The sequence below is a fragment of the Manis pentadactyla genome, chromosome 16 (assembly GCF_030020395.1).
Source record: "Manis pentadactyla isolate mManPen7 chromosome 16, mManPen7.hap1, whole genome shotgun sequence".
NCBI lineage: Eukaryota > Metazoa > Chordata > Mammalia > Pholidota > Manidae > Manis > Manis pentadactyla.
In genome coordinates, this window is record NC_080034.1 from 25,588,416 (window position 1) to 25,600,448 (window position 12,033).

Here is a 12,033-nt window from a genome sequence, read left to right on the forward strand (position 1 = left end):
CAGGAAAGTAGTCACATCAGCATTGTTTTGTTTTTAAAAGAAACAACTTCTTTGTTTCTTCTTGCATTTAATAGAAATGATAGTGGTAATATTTCCAAAGAATGGAAATAAGAATGTCAAGAAAAACAATTATTTTTCCTGAAATTTTCAATAAAGAAGTAAATGCTTTGGTACCTTCTTGGAGCTCAAGGTTGCCCAGAGACAAGAAGAAGAAATCAAAAGCAGAGAACCTCTAAAATCTGTGTTCTTGGCAAGGCCTGAGCTCCCTTCATTATCTCCATTTATAGAATCTGTTAGAACATCAAACAATAAACTGCTTGACCAGAAGCAAATTCACTGTCTTATCCCTAAAGTGGTTCTTCTAATACTCCTGAACACCGTGAATAAAGGTACCCCCCAACAATCGTCCAGATCAAACATCTTGGAGACATCCTTGATTCCTCCCTCTTCTTAACTCCTCACATCAACTAATCACCAGTTGTTAATAGGTCTGCCTTTTTTCACCTTTCTTCTTTAGTGTAAACCTCTCTAACTTCTGCCCTGGAGGAGTGGGGCATCCTTCAATTGGTCTTCTGCCAGCAGTCTCACCCCCACTTCAATTCTTTATTCACTGTTGCAAAGTAATCTTTCTAAAATGGAAACATGAACTTATAATGAATCTTGCACAAAATGGCAGATTTCCTCACACGCGGCTCTCTGCTCCCCAGGCTTCTGTTTATCATCCTCCTCGCTGGCTCCATTGTTCATCCCTCTGCCTCTTACATGCAAAGCTCAGACCTTCGGAGCCTAGTGATTTCTCCAAGTCAACTACATCTGTGTTTGTGTTTGCTCCCTCTTCTCTTCCCCCCTTGTCTTCCTCCCCCAGTCCCTTCTCTCCAGCTCTCTCTTTCCATCCTCTTTGGGTTCTTCCCTCTCCTCTGCCTCTGTGTCCTTCTCCCCCCTCACTTGACCTTCAGTGTGGCTTTCCCTGGTGTTTCACCTCACACTGTGTCAGAGGACTTGCCTCTGTTCTCCTGTAGCCCACAGCACTCCCCGGAGCACACGGAAACTATTCACTTGTTTCTCCACCACTTCTGTCTGTCAACCGTAAACCTCATGAGGTCTAAAACTGTGCCTCAGGCTTCTTTGTACCTAGAGACTAGCACACTTCCTGGCATATAAGAGATATTCATAAATTTCATTTTTAATAAAAGTATGAGCTAAGAAAATGACTCAGGTAAGGTGCTTGCATCTAAGTAGTCCATAGAATTTTTTGTTTGATTGCTGTTTTTTTGCATACTTTTTCTTAAGAGGTTGCCTCGTGCGCTAATTTCTTTCCTCATCTCTGTTGACCATAGATGATTAATGCAACAGTCAGAACCAAACAACCAAATCCAGGCAACACCCAGAGGCAGTGAGGGGAGCTTCAGTAGGAGGAAGGAGCTCCAGGGGGGTCTTGAAGATGCAAACCTACAGTCACAGCAGATGGCAGCTTCCCTTCCCAACCTCATGCAACTCCAGTTGGTTGGCATAAACCATGGAAGAAAAAGGGCTTTTTTTCTTCAAAATAAATAACTATGAAGAACAAATTTATACTAAAATTTTTCAGAGGTCCAGCCAACAGAGGACTATAATTTAAAATAGTTCCATAAAAAGGGTGTAATTTACACTTTAATAAACCTGATTTTTAAAAAAAGTACTACAATTTAAAACATGACTTGAACCTAGGGAAAGAATGGAAATAAACATCGCTGGGACCCAGAAGTATCCAAACACCTTATTCTCTACACAGTACATTTAAAATGTTATACAATTTTAAAATTCAGAGAAAGATTTGATTTTGCTTCTAGTTTCTTTCCAAGTTCGTCTTCTAGTCTTTGAAGGACATGGCATTTTCTGCAAACCAAAGGATGCATGATTTTCATGCTCTAAAATTTCATACTAACCCATTAAACTGCTGAAATATGATATATGAGCTCTCTCCTTCATAGGGTTTGAAGTCCACACAGGACTTGAGGCGGAACATCTCAAAGGCATAGAGAATGGCTCCTTTGGCATTCAGCTCTGGAGAAATCAGTAAAAACATTAGTGGGCATTATGTAGATCTTAGAAAAAATACATAATACAGCTTAGAGAAAATCATGCCACCACGTGAAATCCACAGAGGTCCATTATGGAATTTTTGGTAGTAAATGGATTCCTTGGAAACTGAAACAGTGAAATGAGCTGTGGGTATAAACATTAAGGGCATACTCTAAAGGTGTAATGTAAACATAATAGCAAATAAGAGCACCCACATGTGTAGGTGGAGGAACAAAATCATAAAATAACTTCCTCATTTTCTCCCCTTCCCTGTCCTCCCAATTCAAGCAGAGATTCTGTGTGCATTGCTGCAGGACAGTCCCACTGCAGAGAAGAAGACAGAGTGACTGCACACCGTTTCTGTTCTCTGTATAAATAAAATACCTTGGGAGAGAAACAGTGAGGATGATGTTCAGCCCAGTCTTAACAAAAGGAAAAGGGGGTCAACATCATTAGTCATCATGGAAATGAAAACTAAAATCACGATAAAATAGCATTCCATGTCCACAAGTATGGGTAAAATTAAAAACAATGACAACACCAAACTGTTGACAAGGGTGTGGAATTAAGAATTCTCCTTCATCATTTATGGCAGTGTAAAATGAAACAAGCACTTTGCAAGAAGTCCAACACTAAACTTACATCTATATTATAACCCGGCAATTTCACTTTTAGTTATTCACATTAGGAACATGAATATAAAAGCATATAGTCAAAACAAGCTGTACAAATACTTTCATGGTAACTTTATTCCTAGTAGCCAAAACATAGAATCAACTCAGTGTCCATCGATAGGAGAAAGGTTAAGTAAGTTGTGATATACTGTATTTATATAATGGAATGTCACTTAATAATAAAAAGGAAGAAACTACTGATACAATCTTGATGAGTCTCAAAAACATTTTACTGAGTAAAATAAACCTTAATAAAAATATATAAAATATAATTTCATGTGAATAAAATTCTAAAACAAAACTCATCTGCGTTTTTTAAAAAAATGTAGTAGCTATTTTGGAATGGTGAAAATAACAATAAAGGAGAATTGGAGAATGTTTTGGGATGATAAAAATGCTCCATATCCTAATAGAAGTTGTGTAAGTACTCTTACAATATGTAATTGTAATGTGTAAATTGTAGAGGTGTACAAATATCTTAAAAGTCATTGAAGGCTCATGCACTTTATTTTATGTGCATCTTACATAAAAAAGAGCCATAAACAAATATTGAATTCTAGCTAAAGATATGCATGCTGAAGTGTTTGGGGTGAAGAGTACTGGTGCCTGAGCATCTCTTTGAAATGCATCAAAAACAGAATGGATTGAGATGGATAGAAGGATGGACAAGATAGATGGGTGAATAAAGCAAATACAGCAAAATGTTATTTGTATAATGTAGGTGATGAGTATATGACTGTTCACCATAAGATGCTTTTAGCTTTTTGTGTATTTAAGAGTCTACATAATAAAATGTTGAAGAAGAAAAGAAAATAGATGACTTTAATGTGCTAAAAGAAAGATACAATTATCAACCTAAATTTTATTTCCAATAAAAATATTCTTCCAAACAAATGCAAAAAAAAAGTTATTTTAAAGAAAGAAGACAATTTGTCACCCAAAATTTGCTCTATAAGAAATGCTAAAGGAAGTTCTCAGACTGAAGAGAAATGACACCAGATAGGATCTCAGATCTACAACAGAAATGAAGAGCAACAAAAATTGCAAGTATAAAAGGAAGTATAAAGACTATCTTTTTTAATTAATTAATTTGACTTAAAATCTTATTATAAGGTTTATTAAAATATGTAGTTGAAAAGTATGAACCAACAATAGCATAAAAGGCAGATATATAAATGCAATTACACTCTTGAAAATACTTGGGTTTTATGCAAAATGGCACATTATTAAGTCTAAGTTAATGTCACATGATAAGAGAGCAAATTATAATCCCTAGGGCAAGCCTTACAGAATAATATAAAGGAATTGAGCTAAAAAGCCAATACAAGAATTAAAGTGAAATAGTAAAATATTGGATTTAACCAAAAGAAGTCAAGAAAATAAGGAAAAAAGAATAGAAGACAAATAATGAAATGATAGTTCTAAATCAAACTATATCAATAATTATGTTAAATGCAAATTAAATACTCCAACTGAAATTCAGAAGTTGATAGACTGAATAAGAAAGTGAGGCTGAAATACATATTGTCTAAGAGAGATACATTTTAAACATAAACACATTAATAGGTTGGAATAAAATATGGGAAAATGTATATGTAATGCAAATAGCAGGTATTGAAAAATTGGTGTGGCTATATTTAAATTAGACAAAGTAGACCTCAAAGCAAAGAGGATCACCAGACATAAAGAGAAACTCCTATAGATGATAAAAGAGTCAATTTATCAAGATGATTTAACAATGTGTTCACACAGAATAACAGAACTTCATGAAAGTGCTAGGGAAGAAATGAACAAATACCAATTGCAGTTAAAGATTTTAACACTCTCTCAGTAAACGATAAAATAATTAGTCAAAAACTCAATACAGATATAACTATCTGAACAACACCAACAATAATCACCTTGACCTATTTGACTTGATAAGATAATATGCTCCAAGATAATACAAATTCTCTTCAAGTACACTTGGAACATTCACCAAGATAGACCATAGTTAGACCACAAAACATGTCTCAGTGAATTTCAGAAGATTTCAATCTTATAAAATATGTTTTTTGAACTCAACAAAATTAAACTAGAAATCAATAACAGAATACCTAGAAGAGCTCCAAATATTTGGAAATTAAAAAAAACATATTTCTAGTTAACCCATGGATTTTTAAACAACCACAGCAGGAATCAGAAAAGATCTAAACTAAATTTTAATAAAGATACACATATCAAAATGCATTGAAAGCAGTAACAGCAGCCTTCCAGTAACATTTATAGCTTTAGATGCCCTATGTAACATTATATTATATAAGAAAAGTGAAGGTTTAAAATCAGCAATAGAAATTTCCATCTTAAATACTAAAAAATAAGAGCAAATTAAACCTGAAGTAAATAGAAGAAAGGAAATACACAAGACCAGAGCAAAAAGCAACAAAAGAAAAGGCAGAGAAACAAGAGGAAATCGACAAAAGTTGGTTCTTTGAAAAGATTTTTAAAAATTAACGTGCTGCTTAAAAAAACAAACAAAAAAGGCAAGTCACAGATTGGGAGAAATTTTTCACTATATATATCTGGCAAAAGATATTATTCATAATATATCAAGTTCTACAAATGATGAAAAGACAATACAATTTAAAAAATAAGACTCATAGAAACACTTAATAAAAGAAGATACATAAATGGCCAATAGCACATGTAAACATGCTAAATATCATGAGTCATTAGGAAAATGCAAATTAAAATCACTGTGAGGTATCATTTCACAACCACTAGAATGGCTACAATTAGAAAGATTAATACCACCAATATTAGTGAGATTGTGGAGCAAATGGGACACAGACATTCTTAGTGAGAATGAGAAACTACACAGCCACTCAGAAAAAGTGGCATTTTCTTATAAATTTATATATATATTTACCATATGATCAAGCAATTTATTCTTAGCTATTTACCCAAGATAAACTTAAAAAATATATCCACAGACTTGTACAAAAATGATCATAGCAGCTTTCTTCATAACAGCCCCAAACTTGAAAAAGCCCAATGTCTGTCAACTGCAAAATGGGTAACAGTTGCAATATATTCATATAAAGGAATATTGCTGAGTAGTAAAGAAGAATTAACTTCTGGTCCACAACAATATGGAAAAACTTCAAAAACATGTTAAGCAAAAGAAGCCAGATACAAATGAATACATACTAAGTGATTCCATGTATCTGTAATCACCATAAATTAGGTAAAACTAACCTGTAGGGGGAAAAAATTAAATGGTAGTGTCCGCTTAAGGAGTGGAGATGTGGATTGGCTGGAAACACACAGGAAGTTTCTGGAGTGCTTAGAAGTGTGGGTTACATTAAGTTTATGGGTTTATCAAAAGTCATTGATGTGACTGATTTGTCTATTCTACTCTATGTGGAATTCTCTTAATAAAGGAATTGTATATAAATATCAAGCTCTAATTAGTATGTTTGCTTTTCACAATGATACGGGCCCAGGCATCTGAACTTTTTCTAAACTCTAAAGTGAATCTCACGTGGTACTAGTTGAGAACTCCCACTGTATCCTTTCTCCTGTGACCTTATTTCAGGCCCCCTGTCTTCACTCTTGCTCTCTGTTAATCTGCCACCTACCTTGAAGCTCAAGAGACCTTGCTACTCAAAGTGTAAGCTATTTGACATGCAAAATCTCAGGCCCCACCCCTAACCTACTCTGCATTTTAAGAAGATCCTCAGGGGACTCACATGCACGTTGAAGTCTCAGAAGCACTGACTTACACTCCACCAAGACAGGGTGAGGGTTAAATAAAATACCAGGTGAAGGCACAGTGTCTGGTACATACTAGTGACTCAATAAGTATGTCAATGTCTTCATGGGATGGAGATATGCAGGTGTGATGAACAGGAAGAAATATTATCAGGATAAAAAGGCTTTTTAAAAATTGGTGGTGTTTAAATCACATGCCAGTAAATATTGCTGGTTCATGAATTTGCAAGTGTGCCAACAAACACCGGGGGAAAAAACTCAATTTTCCAAAACATGAGAATAACATTTGTTTATATCTAGCTCTTTTCCAGAAAAGGGATTGGAGGCAGCACTGGTAACAGTGATGGGAAATATTGAAACATCATCTACGTCTTCCCGGAACGGGAGCAGCCTAGAAACCCACTAAGATCAAGCAACGCTCTCCTCTGGAATCTTCCTTTATCTATGCAGGTTAGACCTCACAGGCACTGCATCATGATCAGCTGCTTTAGGTCAGCCTGTCCACACGTTTCTTCTAATATTCATTTTTACCAAATATTATTTCCAACAATGAATAAAATAAAACTTTTCCAGTCATCTGTCTTAAGATAGAGAAAATAATAGAAAGTATTAATACTGAGGAACAAGGACTATGAACATGTGAATTATAGACTTCTCTATTTTTTAAATTATTTTTAAATTATTTGATTCTCAATATCTCACACTGGTTAAGCAGCAGTGGTTTCAAAGTAATGTCATGCCTTTCATCCCATGAGATAAAGAATCACCAGGGCTTGGAAACCCTCTTATACGTTGGTGATTACTTCCAATCTGGAGCTGATAAACAGGAAGAGAGGGAAAGAAGAGAGATAAATATGAGGCTCTAATGAGTTGATATTAATATTACCTAGATTGTCAGCCAGAATGTAAGGAATGGGGAACTTCCACCTGGAATTGGGGTTTCTCAAGCCATTTCTGGAGTTCTGTGGAAACACAGGCAAAGATGACTGAGAAGGTTAGTCCTTGAGGTCCCCTTGGCCTCCTCCTTCACTAAACTTTCACACCACAAACAATCTGTCACACAAATTTAATAAACAAATTTAATAGCATTTGTCTTCTGGTTGTAATTAAAGTGATAGAAATTACAGACAATTTGAAAAATTCTGAAAAATTAGGAAGAACAAAATAAAGGAAACCTGCAATTTCCAAGAACTGGGTTAGCCACTTTAAATATGTTGGTGCATTTCCTTCATTCTCATTCTGCATTTACTGGGAAAATTAGGTAGGCAAGCAATGTAGTAATTACAGACTCTTTGTACTGTTTGCTAATTTTTTCATCTGTTCTTGTCATCCCTGACCACAGTGGAAGACCTTGTGGGTACAGATTACGGATTAGATTCTTTCACCTCCTCCACGGTGCCCATCCCAGGGCGGTACACAGAGCAGAGGCTCACAGTGCAATGGCCGAGCCAGTCCTGAGGGATGTTACTGTGTCATCAGCAGGTGCTCACCTGTAGGAGGATGTCCCCTTGAAAGAGGTCCAAGCCTGCAGCTAGATGTGGATTTAAAAAAATACATATTTGAATGAGCATTACAGAAAGGAATATCTCATAATAAAATCGATCTTTTCCATTGTAAATCTTTATGTGGTGAAACTCTTCCTAAAATAATGCAAAAATGTTCCCTCTAATTGAGCACATGTAAATAGCCAATAAATTGCATATATTGTCACATCCTCTATTTTCATTTGTGGAACAAAGAAACCTTGTCCAAGAATCTTAAAAGTAAAAGATGAGTTATAAGGGATCTTTTTGATCATTGATTCCAAACCTGTCATGGAGTCACTAGGTATCCAGCAGCGAGTGAGCTTAGAATTCCTGACTTCCCTTCCAGGGACCTTCCTGCTACTATTTCTGACCCTAAGAAAATGGGTTTATTTTTGTTCTTTCCCAGGAAAAAACAATGGTACCCTCCAAAGCCAAGCTCAAGATGCTGAGCTTGTAAAAAAAAAAAAAGACCAGGAAATACGGATAGTTCCATTCAAAACTACTTCCAAACATCTGCTGTCAGGAGCTTAGCAGAAATCACTTTCTCCCTAATGATATATCTTGATTCCGGCCTCAGGCTATTTCTGAAAATAACAAAATCTTCCTTAAAATGGAAGATCCTCCTGGGAAAATTTTAAAAGCATTTGAAAGAATGTTACTACTTATCACAATCTCCTGTTTGACAAGCATCCTCCCCTATAAAACATAATCTACCTCAGACAGGATTGTTGGATTACACTTCATTTTGAGAACAGCCCCAGATCTACATCTGGGAAGTCAAGCTCGAGTAATGACCCCACCCTCACATGGTCACAGAGGTCTCATTGGGCAAAGCCCCTGGCTCGGTCAGGACCCAGGTTTGGTCTCTGCAAGTGACACCACTGAGGTTTTAGGTATTATTGGGAGGCATGGTTCCACTTGCTAATGACTGACTAAGGCTGTCCCTGCATCCCCTCTTTCCTCACGCACACGCTTCCTAGATTTTCTTAACCTCCATAACCCTGACCTGTGTACACATAACAGCACAAGTCAACAACAAGGAGCAGTGGCACTACTGGCACACCAGCAGTCGGCCCCAGGTTTTGAACTGCCTTTTCACTAGGGTTACTATATTCTGGTCTATCCATACTCTTGCCTTTGCTTGTCATGAGCAAAAGTATGCATTTCCTAACACCTGGCCTGGATCGGGGATGGGGCTGAGGAGAAGGCTCTTCCAGAGTGATAAGAACAAGCCCACCTGGACCTTGGCCCCAGTGGTTGGTCAGCACAGATGCAGTCATGGAGGGGTGAGAGAGTGCAGCAGGAGGAATATTTCCCAAAGAAGGACATATCCACGGAAAGCAAACCTCGATCTATTCGCAATCCAATTTGTTTATGTAGCATATACTTACTAAGTGCCTAATATTTCCATTGTTATAGATACTGGGGGTATAGCAGAGAATAAAACAAAGCCCATAGGGAGATGACATTCTTGACTGTGGGGTGGAAGGGAGACAAACAAATAAATGTAGAGTACAACAGATGATGAACAACAATTTAAAAAGAAAACATGGAACAGAGTAAGAAAGAGTGCTGAGATTTTTTGGTTGATATTTTATAAAGGGTGGTCAGGGAAGGCTGCCCTGAGGAGGAGGCATTTAAGCAGAAATCTGATGAAGTAGGAAGTGAAGGAATAATATTGAAAGCAAAGGCAACAGCAGATAGAAATGCTGGGTATAAGTGTTTCTAGTTTTGTAATCTTCAAATAGTGCTGCACTATGTCAGAAGACCTAGAGGTCTTCACTGCCATATGTGATTTTAGCCAAGTCACCCCAAACACAAGGGACCTCCTATCCCTTCTTGCAAAATAAAAATAGCACTTAACTCCACAATAAAATTTGACAAATAAATATGTAATTGGATATAAAACCTTTTGTAAACTATAAGGTATTTATGGTCATGAATACCAGTTTCCCACCAATCCTAGCCAAAGACACCCAAAATATAGAAGAGGCTTCTCCCTCATTTTAGAAGTAGGTCAAGAAAGGAAAAAAAGTTGGTAATTCTGCTTCTGTCTCCTCTCAGTAACGTTGGATTTCTTGAAGAAATGCGTTTTTGGACAACATGTTGAAATGGAAATACTTTCACACTCCCCTCTAAGTCCCAAACAAAGAGCTGTTAGTGAATATGACAGGCCTGTAGAGGTCCAGAGCCTCCCCCACTCACCCCCCACCCCCACCCCGCACTCAATAGAAACATAGGTTTGCATAGTCCTTATATTTTTCTTTAGCAGACAGAATAATCATCCTTTTTCCTTTCCTTTTTTCAAAATGGAAACTGGAAAAATAAAATTCTTATGAACAAAAATCTTGTTATACATTTCTAGATCCATTGAGCACACAGTAGTTCTCCCAGAAAATCCGGTCTAGCCATCATTATCTTTCCACACTTTTCATTTTTCAAAAACTGTAAATTCTAATGAAGCACCAATAAACATTTCTCCCCCAAAGTTACCCTACACCCTATTATGAAGGTAAGCACTTTTCAGCAATCCTATCACAGGATTTGAAATTATTTCAAGGCATAAATAATACAGAAATGGAACCCACCTAAATTGATTTCTGAAATATCCTTCTGCTCATCAAAAACTGCATCACGTACTGTTAAGAGTAGGAAAAAAATGTTACTAGACTCCCTGAAAAAGAGAGAAAAAGTTCCAAAGCACTCTGAATGCATTTCAATTGATTCTTACCATTTTCTTTAGAAGGATGCTTAATCTGAAAGGAAATAAATGCACAGAACATGGGTAGTGTATACAAGAATTCATATTTCTAAATCCCCAGAAGAGCAGAACTGTACTTACAGATACTGCAGCTACACGGGCAACAAGCAAGATGAAAGAGAGAAGGCAGGGTCTGGCCCAAACCATTGTTGCAAGTGAAGAGTTGAGCCAAGACACCTTATGATAAATACCTTTTGGACCTTGCCCTGGCTGTCATATTAGAAACTTTGACCCTTCTGTATATACCCTAGCACTTAGAAAGAAAAAGGATTCAAAGAAAATGCCATTGATCCTGTTGAGGACAGACACTAAATTTAACACAAAAGCTCAAGGCTCAGAGACAAGGGCAGAGTTTGAATAAGTTAATACTGAGATGAGCATAGAAAAATCAATAGCTTTCCTATACACCAGCAATACCTGTTCATATAATAGATAAAAGATCCATGTCTGAGTAGCAAAAAAGAATCTACAAATGATTGTGAAGGTAGTTAAATCTAATGAAACATGAGTTAGAGTTTTATGGAAATGTTACAAAGCAATTATCAAAGGACAGAGAAAAGATCTTTTTATCTACACAAACATATATATATATTTTTATACATAAGAGATATTCATGGATGGGAAGACTCGGTAAAAAAAAGATAGTCATTATGTCTATAGTAGTCTATAAAGTCAATGTTATTCCAATAAAAATATTAACAGGGTTTCGTGGAACTGGACAAACTGATAAACTCTTTCTGGAATTCACATGAAAGAGTAAACCCTCCAAAATAGGTAAGAGAACTGTGAGAAGGAAAATGAGGAGACAGGACCTGCCCCAAAAGAATGTCAAGAATTTTTCTGAAGTTATGGTAGAGAGTGTGATATTGCCAAAAAAGAAGGAACAATGGGTCTCTAGAATGGAATAGGCTTTCATATATGAGAGAAACCAAAAAAATCAAAAGGGAAATTTTGGTCTTTTCAATAATGATGTTGGGACAATAGCATTTCCACTATTCACAAAAATGCACTCTGAATTGATTAGGGATATAATATGGAAATCTAAACTTCAGGAAAATACTTGTAACCTTTAGGTGAGAAAAGATTGCTTCAGCAAGAAAAAAACCTATAGAAATCCTAAGTTTGCCTATATCAAAATTTAAACTTCTTTATGACAAAAGACACAACATAGTTATAGATGGAAGAAGATATTGATACTGGATCTAATGAGATAAAAGTAAGTTGTCCAGGGAATATAAAGGAATTCCTAGGATTTTAT

At 36.2% G+C, this 12,033-nt stretch overlaps 1 protein-coding gene across 1 annotated transcript in view; it reads right to left on the reverse strand.

Annotated features, from left to right (window-relative positions):
- MEP1A (meprin A subunit alpha) overlaps nucleotides 1-10,946 on the reverse strand; it is a 31,127-nt gene extending 20,181 nt beyond the window's left edge. The window contains exons 1-6 of the mRNA XM_057494060.1: nucleotides 10,857-10,946; nucleotides 10,746-10,770; nucleotides 10,603-10,653; nucleotides 7,979-8,019; nucleotides 7,375-7,450; nucleotides 1,926-2,043 (exon numbers count right to left, since the gene is read on the reverse strand). Of these exons, the coding sequence (XP_057350043.1) occupies nucleotides 1,926-2,043; nucleotides 7,375-7,450; nucleotides 7,979-8,019; nucleotides 10,603-10,653; nucleotides 10,746-10,770; nucleotides 10,857-10,922 (377 nt within the window). The 5' untranslated portion in view covers nucleotides 10,923-10,946. The remainder of the gene's footprint in view (nucleotides 1-1,925; nucleotides 2,044-7,374; nucleotides 7,451-7,978; nucleotides 8,020-10,602; nucleotides 10,654-10,745; nucleotides 10,771-10,856) is intronic.
- Nucleotides 10,947-12,033: the final 1,087 nt, after the last annotated feature.